At 34.4% G+C, this 19,423-nt stretch overlaps 2 protein-coding genes across 2 annotated transcripts; one reads left to right on the plus strand and one right to left on the minus strand.

Moving 5' to 3' along the window:
• Nucleotides 1-589: 589 nt before the first annotated feature.
• LOC136804857 (V-type proton ATPase subunit d 1-like) lies at nt 590-14,213 on the plus strand. The gene is made up of 8 exons (XM_067061376.1): nt 590-795; nt 7,681-7,852; nt 8,240-8,418; nt 9,919-9,998; nt 10,321-10,398; nt 10,560-10,736; nt 13,030-13,107; nt 13,362-14,213. The coding sequence occupies exons 1-8, from the start codon at nt 663-665 to the stop codon at nt 13,524-13,526; spliced, it is 1,062 nt and encodes a 353-aa protein (XP_066917477.1). The 5' UTR covers nt 590-662; the 3' UTR covers nt 13,527-14,213.
• Nucleotides 14,087-17,311, minus strand: LOC136804847 (uncharacterized). The gene is made up of 2 exons (XM_067061370.1): nt 16,025-17,311; nt 14,087-15,007 (listed from the first exon to the last, which is right to left on the minus strand). Exons 1-2 carry the CDS (start codon nt 17,030-17,032, stop codon nt 14,522-14,524), a joined length of 1,494 nt encoding a protein of 497 aa, XP_066917471.1. The 5' UTR covers nt 17,033-17,311; the 3' UTR covers nt 14,087-14,521.
• Between the last annotated feature and the right edge of the window lie 2,112 nt (nt 17,312-19,423).

Raw genomic sequence — 19,423 nt, forward strand, 5'->3', positions numbered from 1 at the left:
CCACTATAAAGTTATGATACAAAGTTAATAAGTGATTGACCCCAAAAAACAGCAGAAAACAGCGTTTTTAGACGTCAATCAGCTTGTAACTTTGTTTGATATCTTTTGACTGAATGATAATTTTTGAGAATTTTTTTCACAGCGATTACGTTCGATAATTGTGGATTCACTTCAGTGAAAATGATAGTTATAGCACTTTTCTACAAGATCTTCATTTTTTTCTTCTTCGTTTTCATCTTCATTTTTAGAATAAAGTTAAAGTTATAGGTAAAAGAAAAAAGAGTGCACACTTATCGTGAATAGACTTTTTTTTTTTAGATTAGAGCGAGGTGACGAAATTTTTCCCCGACGAAAAAAAAACCGACTAAATAAAACTTCGAAAGTCAGAAAAACTACGAATTAGAGATGAAATAAGTCCAGATGTGTCTTTCGCTTTTCCAAAGAAGCCACGACCTTTTTTTTTTAGTTCTAGAAAATCTGAGTAAATTGCCGAATGCTTCTAATTCTGCAGAACGATTGGTTTCTATAAGCATTATGTTAAAGGCATGATAAGGCAGGGTAATATACTGATAAAGTTAACTCTTCTTGTAGAAACCGTCCTTCAAAGAAAAGTTGTAAACAGCTCACGGGTCGATCATCTGGAAGAAAACTGCAAATCCAAGATGGCGGCACTTTACGGGGATATGATTTTCAATATTGACAATGGTTATTTGGAAGGACTTGTAAGAGGATTTCGTTCTGGAATCCTCACAAGAACAGATTATCTGAATCTGATTCAATGTGAAACATTAGAAGGTATTTATTTAGTCATTTTCTGAGAATTCCCAATGCTAAAGGCGTAGTTAGTTTTTTATTCTTTTTTGTCCTCTAACATTTTGCAATTGTTTTGTCTCTTGATTTAGCTACAGGTCAGTATAATATTATGATCCTCAAGAATGAAAGTTCAAAATTGGGTGTTTTAAGATATTAAATTGGAAATTTTAAGGGGCTGCCATAAACCTTTTCACTCAATTTTTATCCGCTATCTTTTTGGATGATGATGTGATGGCAAACGCGAACTACCCCTGTCTAAACTTTTCAATTCATCTCCAGAACTAACAGATTTTTTGAAATTATGTAAAAAGGTCCAAGTTCCTGAATAGTTTTACTATGTTCTGTGAAAAAATCATAACCATCAGTCAAATACTCCAGTCTGGAAAGAATAGAAATATTTACGCAAAGCCTATGAACTCCAAAGTCTGCGTCGGAGATATCCGGCGTACATGCCTTACTTTCCAGATTGGCAAATACTATCGTTCATCTATTTAAGATTGAAGACAAAAATTTTGGAAGAAAAATAATACTTAATTCAAAAAATACTTTTTTCAACACTTTTTTCAACCAAAAAACAAATAACTTTTATAGACTTACTTTCCCCAAACATTGAAGAAGCCTCTACTAATTGAAGTGAATAGATAAGATAAGATAAAACCTTAAAATCAACCAGAATTTACAACCTTTCGTCCAAAGCAAAAGACATGCTTTTCTCGCCGCCATCTTGTTTTAGAACGAGAATTATTTTTGGTTCCAGTTCCCACAGTCTTTTTTTCATCCAATCAGATCATGCGATTTCACTTTCCCTTTCTCTAGTCCAATAAGACTGCAGGATTTGAGTCATGTGACATATCTAACATTGAAAATTTTTTTGAGAAAGTGATGTATTCACGTCTCTCTGACTTTCTTGAAAACCATAATCAAATCTACTCTCAACAATTTGGTTTTCGTAAGGCTCACTCTACTGAGCATACACTCATTAATATTGTCGAACGTATCCGAAACTATCTTGGCAATGGTGAGTTTGCCTGTGGTGTATTTGTCGATCTACAAAAGGCTTTCGACACAGTTGTGAGTTGATCACGAAATTTTACTTGAAAAACTCGATCACTACGGAGTCAGAGGCATTGTTAACGACTGGTTCTGATCTTACCTTACTAACCGCTCCCAGTATGTTTCTCTTGCAGGCTCAAATTCCCTTTTAAAATCTATTAATCATGGAGCTCCTCAGGGTTCAGTCTTGGGTCCTCTGCTGTTCTTGTTGTATGTAAACGATCTTCACCGCTGTATAAGAACCTCTGAAACATATCATTTTGCTGATGATACTCATTTACTAAATTTTTCAAAAACTGTATGGAGTCTTTGTGGGAAGGTTAATGCTGATCTCAGAGTTTTAGTCAGCTGGCTTAATGCCAACAAAATTTCTTTGAATGCTAGCAAAACTGAGTTTGTTATTTTTCGTTCCCCTTGGAGACAGATGGACTGTATTCCAAGAATTAAGCTTTGCGGCAAAATTCTATCACCAAGTAAGAGTGTGAAGTATTTGGGTGTTCACCTTGACAATTATCTAAACTGGAAGGTTCATACTTCTTTCGTTGCTGCTACATTGAGAAGGGCAAATGGGGCAATATCCAAACTTCGTCACTATGTTCCAATTCACATCCTTCTAAACATTTATCATCCCTTTTTTGCTTCTCATGTTTGCTATGCTAGTCAACTCTCGGGACTGTGTGACAATACTGTCACACATAGAATTCTTACTCTTCAAAACACTGCACTAAGACTCATGACCTTTAGTGAGCCAAGAACTTCTGCCACTCCCCTGTTTGCTGAGCTTAAATTACTCAAAATCTTTGATCAGGTGAAAGTAATGAATATCTTATTTATTCAAAACATAAAAAAATGAAGCGACTGCTTAGGTAGAAATTTTCGTCATCTTTCGTGACTTCATCAGCATATAGCTCAACAAAAAATGATATCCTTTTTATATGGAAGCTAGAAATTTCACAAAAACGTAAATAATAAAAACAATTTAAAAGCTATAACTATGTACAATAAAATATCATAAAAATTCTATTCGATCGAAATTCCCTAGATACAATAATAAAAAAAATATATATTCCTATGAGACTGCATAATAATACCGCAGTAATAAAAAAAAAAAAAAAAAAAAAAAAAAATGGCTAAAATTGAAAAATTAGATATTAAAAGAAAATTCGCAAGGGAATATGCACGCAGACGTAGATTGAAGTATAAAAAACGAAAAAATCGACTAGAACTCCCTTCTGGGTTTTTCAGAGAAATAGTCTAAAATAAATAAAACAGAAATCTAATTACATCGGATAAAACAGTAGATCACCTAAAGTGTATACAATAAGCAAATATGTCTTAAAATACAACCCCCAAAGGGTAGCCCCCTAAGGAGGTCGACACAGTTAAGTGTAGCGACAGGCGCTCGATACTGAATACAAATGTAATCATAAAATAAAATAAAATGGAGTTTATTGGGTCACAACTTCACATTCATTAAGACCATTTGGGAGAAGTGTTTTAAGTTTGTATTGCCAAAACCTCTCCCGTTCACGGGTATCTTCAAAACTTCTACCCTGGTCGATAAGGGTAAATTCAAAATCAGAAAACCCAGAATGGCCGGGGAGATCAAAATGATTATGAAGATGTTGCTGAGAAACAATGTCAGTCTTATGCCGTTTATTGCAGGACTTATAGTTTGCAAATCTAGCCCTAAATTGAGTTGTACAGCTACCGACATACTGAATCCCACAAGTTTTGCAAGTAAGAAGATAGACAACATTAGTTGAGCTGCAATTCAGATGAACTCCTCTAATGTCATAGGTCTTATTCTTGTTATCTGCAAAACCTGAGGTTTTCTTGACAAAAGGACACATTTGACAGCGGTTTCCGTCACATCCTCCACTTGAGCCTCGGTTGCCGTCTGGAGATGAAATTTTCGCACGGACTAAAAGATCTTACTATTTATTCAAAAATACCTCCAGGGTAATCTTCCATCTGATGTCCTATCAACACTAAAATTTTGATGAAATTGATCACAAAACTGGCACCAGGGGCAAAGCTATTAAACTACTAAAACTTTCAACGGTCAAAACCACAAATTTTGGACTTAACTCTTTCTCTCGTCTTTCGTCAAAACAATGGAATGAGTTACTAATAAATCATCCTGACACTGATTTTCACAACCTTGATACTGATGAACTAAAATCTTTAGCTACAAAATTCTATTTAGACAAATACAAAGCTGAAGACAAATAATCTTTGTGTGCATGTGATTGTGTGTGTGTGTGTGCGTGTATCAGGCCTGGCCATGAATGGCGTGCGAAAGCACGCGCACGCGCTGGCACACGCGTAAAATGATTTACGAGTGCGCCTAAAAAGGTAAAAAAAACTCCAAAATAATAGCACGCGCGTAATAAAAATTATTTTCAACAAAGCAGGTAAACTATAAATAGCTTATATTTGCTTCTCTATTGTGATTCCCTTTTTCGGGGAGTTTCTAAACACCGACAAGAAATGGCGACCACGACCAGTGACCACGACCGGCGACCAGATAAATTTGGGTTATCGAGTTTTTCCTCTTTCTCCACCGTAGAGTCTCTCTTATGATCATTTATTTATCGAATTGAAAAGTAAAGCTCACCCCTGTCTCACCTACAGTGACTATAAAGCCACGTGCAAAACGTGTAGAACAGCCATTTCAACGCTCTTGGAGCTTGAATAGAGTGTCAATTTCTATCCTTTTGTATTTTTGGCATCAAATTAATTAGTGGCAAAGTTTGTGCTGGAATTTATTTAGGAAGCTTTATATTTGATCATCAGATCATTATTTTGTCAAAATAAGTCATTTTGACAATGTTAAGGACAATAGAATAATTGGTGAGATTGATATCTCTAAAACTGCCTTCCCAGGGTTTGCCTACTGACAATTTCTATCTATTCATTCTAAAGGCATCTCATTTGGTACAATTAAAATATTTGGTGTAATAAAGTTTACAGGCATCACACTTAATTGCCCTGTCAATATTTTGTCAAAAAGTGTCACTTTGTCTAGAAAATGACTGGTAACGTCAAAGGTCAGTTTTAGTATTCTCAGCTAGAGTAATTCTCAGCCACGTGCTCAGTGGTTCATTTGAAAGCCACATCAGGACTCGATTTGGATGTTCTCTACGGTGGAGAGAGCAGATAAACTCGATAACCCAAATTTATCTGGTCGCCTGTCGTGGTCGCTGGTCGTGGTCGCCATTTCTGGTCGATGTTTAGAAACTCTCCCTTTTTCGTGCCCCAGACTTTCCACAAATCTCTCTTATCTTTCATTTGATAGTTTTTCTTTCACTTTTGACGTCATAGCCTTTTATACAGATTATGTCTGATCTTTCTTTGTGTATACAAGAAAGAAAAATATTTTACACAAGCTTTGCATAATAAATTAGTTAAAGAGTGGTTGGAGACTAGAGTATTTTTACATGAATTCGTTATTATATTTATAACATACCTGTCTCAGTGATTCGGTCCCAGCGTTGTTTTAACGTTCATCTAATGTTCTATAGACGTTATGAACGTTAGATGGACGTTGATACAACGTAGTGTGCCAGCTGAAAATTTTTCAATCGTTATAATAAAGAGAATAAGTTGTTAGTTAGCATTAGCCTGAGAGACTCCATATCACTAGTAGACCCCTTCTGAGATATAGATCTGATCAATTTCTTATCCTAATTACTAAATATTAATAGCACGTCATAAAAGTTTTAGGCGTGCTATTATTGCACGCAATAATATAAGTTAAGATTCTAGGCGTGCGATCGTAGCACACACACTGTTTTACTCATGGCCAGGCCTGGTGTATTGTGTGTGCGTGAACTTAGTGTGTTTTCCCAGGGTGGGAGGGGGTGGGTGGTGTAACAGGAAGAACTTAATAAATAAAAAAATAAAACTGCTCAAAGAAATTGTCATAAAATAAAAGTAAAAATATTTCTTATATTCATTATTCTGTTGTCACTATTAATATTATGATAATCGTTTATTCATTTTTTCTTTAGTTCTGTAACAATTTTTCAGTTTCTTCTAGGTTCCCCATTTTATTAGAGAAATCTTCTTTTTTTTTGTAAGGGGTTATCCTGCTGTGTTGCAGCAAAATATATTCAATTCAATTCAACTCTATTGAAAAACCCGCGCGGAATAAAATAGAAATACAGGGGGTCACACTATTGGCTACAGGAACTGAAAGCAAACAATTATAAAGGCCAATATTTTTGGTTTTTCTGAAGGACAAAAGGTATAGGAAGCTTAACTGAAGGAGGGATAATGCTGGGACTATCTATTTAAAAGATATAGACAAAAAAAGGCACAATTTTATTATTGCCGATTTTTTGCGAGCGAATTCTAGCGCATTCGCGGAATTTTGACTTTGTTTATCATTACATGCATTTTGGGTCAGAGGTCACAGTGTTCAAAGGTCACAATTTGAAACCACTCATAACACGTGGTTGTTTTGGCTGCTGGCTGACTGGCAGTTTCCTTCAAGAATACACTCCAAAAATGGATGATGGATGACTGAAGACCTGAAAATTTTTAAGACCGACCAACCGACTCACTCACTTTTTTGGTCGGTCGGTCGGTCGGTCGGTCGGTCGGTCGGTTTTTCCGTAATATTTCAAAATATCTGTAAAATCTTGGAATGAGTAAAATAGCAAGTATTGCATGAAAAGTGCAAAAAAAAACTTATCATCGGGGGGGGGGGGGGGGTCGGTTACTAAGTTGTGAGGGCCATGTGCCGGGTGGTGGTCTGATAAGGTAAGTAAAAAACAACTTAGTACATGTTACTAAGTGGTGGTCCTAATTGAAAAAAACATTTTTCCAACTTTGTATCAAGGGACTAAATGGTGGTCTCAATACCAAATATGAGGCACCAAGTTAGTATCTGGTACTCAAAATCATGAAAAATCACAAAAAATTTCTTTTAGGCAGTCTAATAGGATCTTACCAATAATTAGATGTTATTACGTTTATTGTTTATTAAACTTTTGTTCTTTGTTTTCCCCTGGGTGTTATCATAGTAGGCCGATTGGTGTAATTATCGTGCAAATTTGGAACAAAGCACCAAATTTAGACCGGACATGCCTATTACCCTGTGGATTGATATTAGAAAGACGGCCCAGAAAAGTTTTAAGGGTAGCCCTTATTTCTGGACCCATTTATTGAAAACCTAAGGTAAAGCCCAAGAGCTCATTTTTTATGGAAATTTCAAACTCATTTTAGGCCAAAACAAATTATAGAATCTGAAAGTTCTTGAAAAACTATGTAGAAGACTTCTGATTTCTGTACTGAACGGGAGTTATTTGATGAAGAAGTGGTAGTTTACCCCTCATTTTGGTCATAAATCGCTTATAAAATGACACTTCTATATCAAATAACTCCAATTCAGTACAGAAATCAGCCATACTCGCTTAAAAGTCTTATATATAGTTTTTCAAGAGCTTTCAGGTTCTATAATTGGTTTTGGCCCAAAATGAGTTTGAAATTTCCATTTTAGAAAATTTAAAGGAGGTGTACCAGTACTATTACTAAGAATTAAACGGTGGTATACCTATTTTGAGGGGGAAAATCAACTTAGTACATGGTACTTAACGGTGGTGTGTCATTTCTTAAAGGTGATATCAAGATTGTACCGCGGGTATTAAGGGGTGGTATACCTATTTTAAGGGCTAAATTCAACTTAGTTAGCTAAATTTAAAAAAAACAAGAAAGTACAACTTTTCGGCACTGGTCCAGTACCACAACTTGGTACCCCCCCTGGTTGATTTATCTGAAATAATTATTTCACTTTTACTTTTACAGATTTGAAACTTCACCTTCAAAGTACAGACTATGGAAACTTTCTTGCTAATGAAGCTGGTCCCTTGACAGTAGCAATCATTGATGAAAAACTGAGAGAAAAATTGGTTATTGAGTTTGAGCATCTACGAAACCAAGCTGTTGAACCATTAGCCACTTTTATGGACTTTATTACGTAAGTTATAGACAAAATGTATCTACGTAACAGCTAAAACTTTCACAAATCACTTGGGTTGGGTTTTTTTCAGGTTTTTCAAACTTTATCTTTCATTTTTACATTCAAGGTCAATTTACATGATCTCAAGAGTATTTTCTGTGTTTTTAATTTCATCCTTTCCTCTGAAGAATATATGCTTCTCACAATAAATTGGTTTTTAAAGATATTTACTCCTCGCCAAAGTTTCTTCTCGCCAAAATTTGTTCCCTTATGGTATAAGACTCGCTCCTTTCTTTGACCTAGCTCCCTCCATAACTCATGGTTATATGGTTATTAAGTACATTTTGATAGTAAAGGTTGAGTGATTGAAGAACTGTTTTAATTTTAATTCTAATTCTGATTCAGGTATAGCTACATGATCGACAACATCATCCTGCTGATCACTGGCACACTTCACCAGCGTTCCATTGCTGAATTGATCCCAAAATGTCATCCACTTGGCAAATTTCCAGAAATGGCATCCATAAATATTGCGTCAACTCCAGCTGAACTTTACAATGCTGTACTTGTCGATACCCCATTAGGTTGGTTTGATAAAGAAAAGCTGTAAAATCTAAAAATGTTTTGAAGATAATATGATTTCTTAGAGTTGTCAGCTGAAAATCATTATGATTTTTATGATTAAAAATTAATTACAGAATGATTGTAAGAAAAATTGCCCACAACAACTTCAGTGCTAAATTGTGTTGATCATCTCAAATTAGAGCTAGATCTTGAATAAGTGCAGCAATGATAGCTTCCTTGTTCTGAAATTATCGACTTCTTTGCCCAATACTTCAATGGGATAAATTATCACGGGGATTAAATTTCGCGGATTTTGGTGTCATCCCCGAGATTAAGTCCCAAATTCGAGAAGGCCTTATCTGCGAAATATTTATAAACAAAACTCAAAAATGTCAAATTAATACTTTTGAATGTTTACTGGCATCAAAGAGGCGCTAATAATGCGTATTTCAACAACCAGAATTTATGATTTGACAGTAAAAAGCACAAAATCGTGAAGAAAAAAAATTATTACCCAATAGTGCCATCCGCGAAATTAAGTCCCTGCTAAATCTTAAAATTTCGCAGATGAGCTCAACCGCGAAATTTAATCCCTGCTAAAATTAATCGCTTAAGGTTACAGATAGGGCTCATTTGAAGAAAATCTTTTTTTTACATCAAAAAAATTTTTTTTGCTGTAAAAGATTCAAAATTTAACGGACCATCGAATGATGCATCTCCCTAAACCTAAAAGTGTATCAAAATTGCAAAAAAAGCTAAAAACATTATCGATGTATAATCCCTATTGATTGAGCCTTTTATTCGAATTGTAAAAGAAAACTGTAAAGGGAAGTTTAAAGCGACGCTTCTTTCGATATCCCTATTATAAAGTCTTACAATGGAATAATGGTCTTTTTACTTTTCAATAAAAGAGGGGGGAATTTTTCGGTAAAGATAAAAAGATTTTAAATTTTGAAATATCTCAGAATCACAATTTCTTCAAAAATCCAGTGTACATACCAACTTTGAAAGGTTACTCTACAAGATCTGGTTGGTCGATATTTCTGAAACCTACGTCATTCTATTCAGAAAAGGTTGAATAGCAAAACCGTGCCTCCGATTGTTGATTCAAGGTTTTGTTGTGGAGAAAACTCGCAAAAAAACCTGTTTTTTAACATCGCATAACATGAAAAGTTAAATATCTTTTGAATGGGGCGTGTAAATGATAAAGCGGAGCACGGTTTTGTAGGGGAGAACAAGGGCTTTCGAATACAAAAGGTTTCATTGAAAAATATTCAGTAGATTTTGAAGAGTAACTCGTCAAAGTTCAAAGTTCGTCTTTTGAAATCGGGTCATAATTCCAAATTAGAAAAATATGTCGAAAAAGTAATTACATATTTAGAAAGCCATTTAATTGCACTTTAAGCACTCCAGTCCAATTTCATCAAAGAAAGGATGCTAAACAATTAATGATACTTTTTAAAAATAATCAAATTGACCTATCTGTAACCTTAAAGTATGATTTTTTTTTCTCTTCACAGCATCATTTTTTCACGATTGCATTTCTGAACAAGACTTGGATGAAATGAATATTGAAATTATCAGAAATTCTTTGTACAAGGTACAATCCTTTTAAAGGACTTTCAACAAACGAAACTTTTGATGCTTAGCATTTCCATTATCCTACATCATCTGGTAATCTGGTAGACTTGCAGTCTTGTTAAAATTGAAAATAACACTGTTGATTTTGAAGAGTACCAATAGGGATTAAAGTTTGTCTCCTAAAAGGAATGGTTAACTTTTAAAATCTTTAGATTTCGAGAAAATTAGTTTCAAAGAGAGAAACTTTTGTTGTGCACCCCGGTATTTGACCCATTTTTAAGGCCTGAGTGAAAACTAGTACCAGATCTTAAAATAATCATTACAATCATCTTATATTTTAGTCTTACTTGGAAGCATTTTCGAAATTCTGCGAGGGACTTGGTGGTGTCAATGCTGAAGTTATGAGGTCTATTCTTTCTGTAAGTTTTAGCTCTTACCATCATTATTCTTTCATAATCCTAAAGACAACTCTTTTTCTTTGGCTCTAAATTATTCTTCGACCTAGACACACTATGTAAAAGTAACAGTAAATTGCTTCAGAATGCTAGACAAAGTGTTGAATATCTGTCTTTTTTCCTAGTTTGAAGCTGACAGACGTGCTATCATGATCACTTTGAATTCATTCGGTACTGAACTCAACAAAGACGACCGTGCCAAACTATTCCCCAAGTGTGGACAACTTTTCCCTGATGGATTGGCCAGACTTGCCAAGGCTGAGGATTACGATCAAGTTCGAAACATTGCTGACTGCTATGGGGTATGTTGGATTCGTATCATTATTATATTAATTGAGCTCTCTTTGAGGACAAATTGCGCCCTGTTTATTAGACTCGCGTTCAAAAGGAAAGCTCAGTACTCCGTCTCAATTTCACTACTTTCTTGGGCCTTTTCTTCGGGAGCCTGAAAAATAGGGCACGAAAAAAGATCTTTTTGCCTGTACCAGACGACCACGGCTTTTTCCTCGACACCGTTTCGTCAGGAGTGATCTAAAAATCGCGTGTTGATACCGGGTGCGCCACAAAAAAAGTTTCTCTCTTTGAAACTAAATTTCTCAAAATCGAAAAATTCTTAAAGAACCATTCCCATTTCATTGGAATGAAAAAAGATAAACTTAAATTTTGATGGGTCATTTATTAAATTCGGTTCATTAGATCGAAAGTTATGCTCAATTGAATACAAAAGTTACTTTCAGAAAGTGCTCGGAAACGTTGAAAATTGACCTATCAAATTGTATTTCAAATTTGGTAGTCGCAAAAGCCTTTACATGATTAAGAGCATTTTTCAGTAACTAAACACATAAATTTTGAAACTGAAGGGTCAACAAGAGTTTAAAATATTCATCAACATGGTTTCTGCCCCCCCCCCCTTAAAATAAGGGGGGGTCAAAAAAATTGCCTTTTAAAAAAGGGGGAATTTTTGTCATTTTTTTTAAATAAGGGGGGATTCTTTATCAAGGGCTGCAAGAATCTATCAAAATAAGAAAAAAGGGGGGACTAAAATATTTGGTATTTTCTTTGTCTAATAATATCTTCTTTCCCGTTTTTGTGCTCACAATCTCATGCCCACTATTTTGCAGACCATGCTATATTGAAAGTTATTTACATTAGAATGATCTTTAACAGACCAAATCAAACCATAAAAACTATTATTCTCCCCAATTAGATAACGTTTTAAGCTGTTTTGAGGGTGTAAAAAGTGAAAAAATTTCTTCGTCGCCCAACCATGGTGGGCGACATTTTTTCCTAAATCTTGCCCCCCCCCCCACTCAAATGGCTCGCCGGGGGCCCATTAATCTGCATACTCTCTTCTCTCTAACTCTATTGTAAAAATTGTTAGCTGAACGGTACAAAGATTTTCTTGCAATGGTTGGTCGACATCAATGATCTTTGTCATTAATGATCTGTCACATCAAAAATCAATGTCATAAGCATGAAATCTTACTTGTGTTTTACTGCCTAAATTCTCCACTTGGGAAGACCACGTACTCGACCTAACTTAAACTAGGACTACAATCAGAAAACATTCCCAGTTCAAATCTAATGATAAAGATAATTTACAAGGCCTAAGATATGAACAAAACACAACTGTTATACCAGGTATCTTTTGTTTGGTTTTATTCATAAAAAGTTTTATTTGTAACATTTGATTATAGGATCCAGTTTATTTTCAATGATTTCTTTTTATTGAATTTTATTTAGTTGGATATCATTATGTTACTAATATAATGTTGATGGCATTGATATCAAACCAATCGTTGTACTTTGTTATTGTCAAAGTCTAAAAATAAAAATCTGAGGGGGGATTCCTCTTTTTTTTCATTTTAAGGGGGGACATTCTAACAAGGGGTACCGGTAATTTTTGTTCGATTTAAGGGGGGAGTTTTCTTTAAGGGCAAAATTGCATTTTAAGGGGGGACTGAAAAAGTAGGCAGAAACCATGATCAAAATCAATTTAATTTACTTTTACCGAAATTTTCCTCAGATTTTTGGTTATAGACCGGAAAAAGTTTATGTAAAGCTGGATTAACCTCGAAACCCATATTTGATGTATTTTTAAGAATTTTACCAGATTTTTTAGCCTTTTTCGACGAATTTTCTTCCTTTTATTGAAATTCAACTTTCCTTTATATAACAAAAGATTATTTCGACAGCTAATTATCATTTTTTAATGACTGATTAGAAAATACTGATGTATCATGTAATTATGCTTCTGTTTAATTTGATAGGTCTATTTTTAACGTTTTCAAGCACTTTTTGAAAGTAACTTTTTTATTCAATTGAACATAACTTTTGATCTAATGATTCGAATTTAATAAATGACGCATCAAAATTTAAGTTTATCTTTCTTCTTTCCAATGAAATAGAAATGGTTCTTTTAAAAATTTTAGATTTCGAGAAATTTACTTTAAAAGAGAGAAACTTTTTTGTGGCGCACCCGGTATATTTGAAATATCTGATGCTAGAAATATTTGAAGTAATGCATTTTCGGATTTTCGACGGGAGAATGTCGGAACATTATATTAATAATTTTCTTCGTTATTCATTTTTCAGGAATATCGCTCTTTATTCGATGGCACTGGTACAAACCCAGGAGATAAAACTTTGGAAGACAAATTCTTTGAACATGAGGTAATATTATATCCCTGACTATCATTTTTGAATAATTTGATACAACTGCGATAACTAACTTCCAGAGGTCACTTATGAGCATTTTGATTGACTTATTGAAATTTATAAAGCCTTTTGTCAAAGATTTTCGCGACTTATTAGACTAACTAGACGAACAGACTTGAAGATCCCTCATAGACAGATCTGAAGAAAAAAATTAAAACAGTTTTTGTCAAGGCATTGATTGACCTTTCCTTATTCTTTTTCTTTGTCAGGTCAAACTGAACGTGAACTCGTTCATGCAACAATTTCACTTCGGTGTTTTCTACGCTTACGTCAAACTGAAGGAACAAGAATGTCGAAACATCGTTTGGATATCCGAATGCATCTCACAACGAAATAAAACGAAAGTCGATAATTACATCAATATTTTTGAATAGTCTGGTTTTGTAGAGGTTGCATATGCTTTACTTTTTAAAGAAACACTTTGCTTTTACAATTTTGCTGAATAAGCAGAAAATAAAGCTTTAAGGTGATTATGACATCCTTTAAGTCACCCAGGTAAAAAAATTCGATCCCAATTGACTACTCACGTTGACACAATGACATAATCAATGGAGCCATATCGTTACATTGTACTATAAAGTATTGCATGTCGACTAGTTAGGGGTAGAGCTCTCAAACCAATATTATGTTCTCGAAGCCTTGAGATCATTTTCTGTTTAATTCTAGCATTAATTTATTTTTATCGGTTGCTTTGTGTATAATTTAATTTTTTCTACGTACAAATATGAAATCTCCTCAATATCTTACAAGCAGACTTTGGCTATCGAACCTTAATTTAGGGACAGATGAAAGTGAAATCTTTACGCAAAACAACCTCGGTTTTTTAGAAGAGCAAAGAACTTATAAAGTTATAAAGTGCCAACCAAAACTGCTATCTTAGAATATCCAAGGAACAGGCTAGTGTTTACCTCATTTCTATATACGTCTCACAGGGTTTTGTCTCTTTTTATTGCAAATTTTTCTGTTGACTTTTAGGAATTTACACAATATGATTATTTTTATAGAATTTAAATTATATAATAATATTACAACATAAAAAAGATTAACTGGAAAACACGGTAGACATCTTTTGTTTTTTGTTTTCTGTTTTTTTTTTGCCCTTGAGCATGCGTAATCATTTTATCCAACCAAAAATCGTTTTCATTACGTCATCTTTTCGCTAATCATCCTTTCAACATCAAAATATTTTCGACTTTAGTTTATCATTGACTTAAATTCGGGAACAGATACAAATTATCAACCTGATCTGTATACCCTTCGGAATTTCATTGAATTGAATTGATCTTCTTTTCAACTTAAAGCGAATCTTGAAATAAACTGTTAACCTTTTCACATAAATGGCAGCCGACAGTAGAATTGATACCATTTGCTACTCCAACATATTACTTTTCATAATTATGGAGATTCGACCGGTTAGTTCACCGACGATGATTTTAATGTGTTCTAGTTCTCTTTCACCAGGTCTCTCTGCCATCAAATGTTTCTGAAGATCAACTACGTTCTTCTTGATAACCTGGCACCAAGCTTCTTCATAGCTTAGCTCTCTAATCAATTCCTCCGTTATCGTAGAGTTGATTTCTTTAAAACACAAGCTAAGTGATTTCGGTTTAGGATTACCTGAAGAAAGTCTTTCTATCCCTTTGAAAAGTTTTTTCGCTTTGGATAATTTTTTCTGTAGATGTTTTAATTCTTCTCCAATTTTCCCGCTTAAATCGATTGAAATGCTTGAAGCTGATTGGTCGCCTTTTAAACAGAATGATGAGTCACGTGCTCCGTTCGTTCGATTTTCGATGATGGATTCTATTGTTGTGTTGTTGGTTTCGTTTGCTCGGTTCTCCTCTACGTTTTCACTTTCCTGAAAAAGTTTAAAAGGAGTTCAATTAAAATGAGATAATTGAGGGTTTGGATAAAGACCCAATGAGTAAACCTGGATAGGTGATTTTAAAATGTACAATAGCTCAGAAAAAGTCAGCATGGAGTTAGGAGTGCTGAGTAAAAACCTGCTTTTTCAGTGTTTTTAAAAGCCTACATCTTCCAGGTCTTCTTAAGGTCTGTATGAACATGGTTAGTGAATTTTTTATCGTGATTTTTCAAATTCTTTCAAAAAATAGCGTATATTTGCGTATAAAATTTGGATTATTTCATACTACTTTTGGATTTTGGATATTGGGATAAATCGCCTCACTAATCAAGAATAAACTGCTAGTGAGCATACTGTTCGCTAGTATGCTCGTCTGTTTCCTTGGGATTAGATTTCTTTCGGTTGTCTTGGTTTTTAAAACCATATGATGAAATGTTTAAAACTTAAGAGCTTTCTCGAGAAATTCAAATCAAATATCAAGACACGTTCAAGGTTGGAAGGATTAAACATTTTGGACTAGACTTTCGAAATGAGGGGATAAAATGACCTTAATGTTAAACTTTTTTCAAATTATAAAGTTATATAATTATACTTTGAAAATAAAAATTCAGACAAACGTTTTTGATCCTACTTCCTCGATCTCAAATCTTCCTTATGGCGGAAAAGAATCCGCATTAAAGGGAATTTCTAATAGGGGAAGGAAAAACAACTTTGTTACCACAACTTTTCCATTTCATTTTTAATCTTTGCAAACCGACCGTATAAAGCTTGTTGAATTTTTTAGCTGTAGAACTGATTAAATGTCTATGATCTTCACCGTTTTAGACGGGGTTCGAATTTCGAAAGTGTGAACAGAATAAACCTCACCGTATCGAGCTGCCTAGAGAAAAAATGTCAAAAAATACTTTACCTTTTAAGGTTAGAAATCATGTTTTTGTAAATATCTGTACGTAGACAGGCACTTTACTAAATATGTACTTTCAGAATATAAATAAATCCAACTATACTCACATCCACTGCCAGCTCTGGCGACGAAGCAACTGGTGAAATTTCACCACCACTTTCTTTGCATTCCACTGCATTGTCAACCTCGTCCCCTCCTTCACCAGTATTCTCAACACCATCATCTGAATCATCATCATTCAAATCTTCATAGAAAATTACCAAAATAGTATCCACCACACCATACAACTTTCCAACAGCACATAACAATTCCTCAACTAAAGTCATTTTCATATTCGTTGATTTATTGTTTGTAATAACGCTACAGACTTTTAAAATCTCTTTCAAGTCCTTTCGAATTTCATCAATTGATGGTATCGCTAAATCGTCCTGCAACGCATGCTCCTCATCTTGTATTTTCAACTCAATACTCTCGCAAGATGCTCGTAACTTACCAGCATTCGGTATCCCTTGATTATTACGTTCTGATTTACATATCATATCTCGATAAAGCAAAGAAGCATTTCGTAAATTCACCAAAACAAGTTTTTCAGAATCCATTTTGATGAGTTCTACATTGATATTCTCAATTTCAGCTAATAGTTTTTCTTTAACAGATTGTAACAAGCCTCGTGATTTTGGTGCTCTTTTGCGTGGCTGAACAACAGCTGAAACTTCTGATGATGATTGCGAGTCCCTCGAAGACATGGATACGAACGAATAACTTCTACTTGTCATATTAGACGACGGGGCGCTATTTGTGGCGGAAACTTTACGGCGCCCAACTACTGGAGATGCAATAACATAATAACTATACTCCATGGAAGGCGGAGCGAACTCTTTTATCAACTCACTGGATCTATTCATCAAAGATTTCTCAACTTTCGGTGTAGATTGAGCTGACGAGATCTCCGATCGACGATTCATATTAAAGCTTCGGTTTAGAGGGGAAATTCCCCCTTCCTCCTCAGATGATACAGACTCGTGTGTATTGTCACCAGTAGCCTCTTCTTCCAAAATGGTCTCAGTCTTAGCACCTGAAATGATATTTTGTTGTGTATTTTGACTATTCATCATTCGTGAAATCAATAAAAATAATGTATTTATTCGTTAAATAACACAAGAAACACTCGCAAAACCAAAAGTTTATAATCTCAACACTTCTTTTCCGCTTGATAATCTCTCAATTTCCTGTTAGCCCGAGTATCTATCACCAATTATCATCAACAGTGTTTCAAAGTTTCAAAAGCCTGATCATAAACTACAACAAGTCCTCAACTGATGACTCTCACGACTCCTTTAATCTTGCCAGAAAGAAATGTCTCGTCGCCTCTGTTTATAAAAAGTTGACACACTAAATTTGTCCTACATCGTTGACAAAGTTATGAATGAGTAAACAGCGAAATTGAGAGATATATTATTTTCAAGGAGCTCTCATAACAAATAATAAGCTTTTCTTTAGCCATAAGTAGATAAAGTGAAAGAAAAAACCGTATATTTTTATATCGAAATTGTTTTCTTGTAAAGACAACAAGGTGTCGTCAGGCTTTTGGAATGACAAATATTATCGAACACATTATTCATTGTTGTTGTGAGAGACGCGGGTTATCGTAACGACTAGTGTCTTTACCATTGGTTAGAAAGATGAAATGAATAATTAGAAAATAGCAAAAATTATAGAATCTTGTTGAGATTATAAACCTTGACCTACGTAAGGGGAAGCTACAGAAAACGCTGTGTGGTTTACTATACTGATACGATGAATATCCGAGAATCTATTTTGTCAAAAATAGAATATTTAATTGGAAAAGATAATCTTCCATCCATCCTCATGAACGTCAACAAAATATCCACGACATATATATACACCAGGTCACCGAGACCGCTGAGACAGGGGTGTAGAATTGCAACGAAAACCCTATAGGAACAATGTCAATCATTTCACTGCAGAGAATCTACCCTTGCAAAAATCTTCCTTTGGCTGGTTTTGAAATGGAAACGAAACTTTAACATTAAACCATCATCTATGTTTCCTCTTTCAACACTCAAATCAAATGTTGAACTGAAATATTGTAACGAACTTCCTCATGTAGCGCGCTGTTAAGTTTGATTTCAAATTTTCGATAAGACCCAGTTAACACGTTATTCTTTCATTAGTGCAAGGGGGAGATAAGCTCTCAACTGAAAAAAAAAGTCTTTTCAAGATTAACATGACTGATTGACATTTGATGATGTAATCTAAAAACACGTAAAAGGAAGATTAAGTTGTACCATGAGTAAGTTTTTCTAAAACGTAGAGTTTGTTAAAATCAAAAATAGAAGAGCTTTTTTTGCATTTATACGCATGTGCGAAATCGTTCTCTGTGTATCCCTGGACTCCTTGGTCAAGTCTTTTTTATGGACTTTCGAGACCTTACGCCAACCCAAATACTGTAGACTTTATAAACAAATGAACCACTATTTCTACATAAATCTTTCTTTACCCCTAGCTTTGAAGTTTTAACACAAGTTTTTTTTTACAATTTTCTTTACACAGTAGCGAAACATCGATGACAGATGATTTAACGACAAAAAGACAACCGCTATATTACTTACTCACTTCAATTCACTCAGAACATACTTTGTCTAGAAAGAAACTATCAGCCCCTAAGCAAGCGCAAATGTTTGAAGTTGATGAAACGAAAAAAAAGAAACAACTTTTTCCGTAATTTTTGAATTCCTTTTTCTGTAGTTTAACTTCCTTATTGCTGTCTTGATTTTTCTCTAATTTTTCAAACTCCTCTATAAAATTTTTAGGAACAAGAATCATATATTCTAGATTCTGAAGTCAAATACATAAAGCTTTCAGTTATAACTGTTTTAAAAATTCAAGTTTTTAGCAAAACGAAAACGTGGTTATAAATTTTTATAAATTAAAAAGTCTAAAAAGCTCTCAATAGTTTTATATTCAAGTATTCTATTATGCTTTGATGAAAAAGAGGATAAAGGATTGAAGAAGAATAGCTCCTTTTCTATTTTCTGATCACAAATTTTATGGTTTGAAACATATGCTTTAAACAGTAACCCCAGCCAAGTACATAATCTATATTATTGACGGCACATCGCGTGTGTCTCCTCTCTCCGCTTTTACAGTGAAAAGTCCAACTCAAGTCAAAAAAGGCAATCATGAAATCGGCAGTAGTCCATTAGTTCCAGATAATATAACGCGGTATAAGCTATATAACGTGCTTTTTTATATATCTCGTGGTGCTCTAAACCCAAACCGTCGGGTTCTTCATATGAAATACTGAAAAGACGCAAAGCACAGAGGCGTAGCCATGAGTTTTTGTTTCGGAGAGGGGGCGAGATTGGACAAGTTTAGACTTTCTTAGGGGAAATTTTTAGAGAAAATTATTTTCTCACTAATGCGCCACCGGCGTAAACTGCTGCTCTAAGCAATCTCAAATAACTTAAACAAATAACTTAAAA

The sequence above is a fragment of the Clytia hemisphaerica genome, unplaced genomic scaffold (genome assembly GCF_902728285.1).
Source record: "Clytia hemisphaerica strain Z4C2 unplaced genomic scaffold, Clytia hemisphaerica genome assembly, whole genome shotgun sequence".
In the NCBI taxonomy this organism is placed as follows: domain Eukaryota; kingdom Metazoa; phylum Cnidaria; class Hydrozoa; order Leptothecata; family Clytiidae; genus Clytia; species Clytia hemisphaerica.

Bases quoted from the DNA above. Each gene is read 5' to 3' on its own strand.
- LOC136804857 (XM_067061376.1), top strand. From the start codon at position 663: ATGGCGGCACTTTACGGGGATATGATTTTCAATATTGACAATGGTTAT. The intron at 7,853-8,239 runs GTAAGTTATAGA...ATTCTGATTCAG, and splicing joins ACTTTTATGGACTTTATTAC to GTATAGCTACATGATCGACA. The intron at 13,108-13,361 runs GTAATATTATAT...TTTCTTTGTCAG, and splicing joins ACAAATTCTTTGAACATGAG to GTCAAACTGAACGTGAACTC.
- LOC136804847 (XM_067061370.1), bottom strand. From the start codon at position 17,032: ATGATGAATAGTCAAAATACACAACAAAATATCATTTCAGGTGCTAAG. The intron at 15,008-16,024 runs GTGAGTATAGTT...AAACTTTTTCAG, and splicing joins CGCCAGAGCTGGCAGTGGAT to GAAAGTGAAAACGTAGAGGA.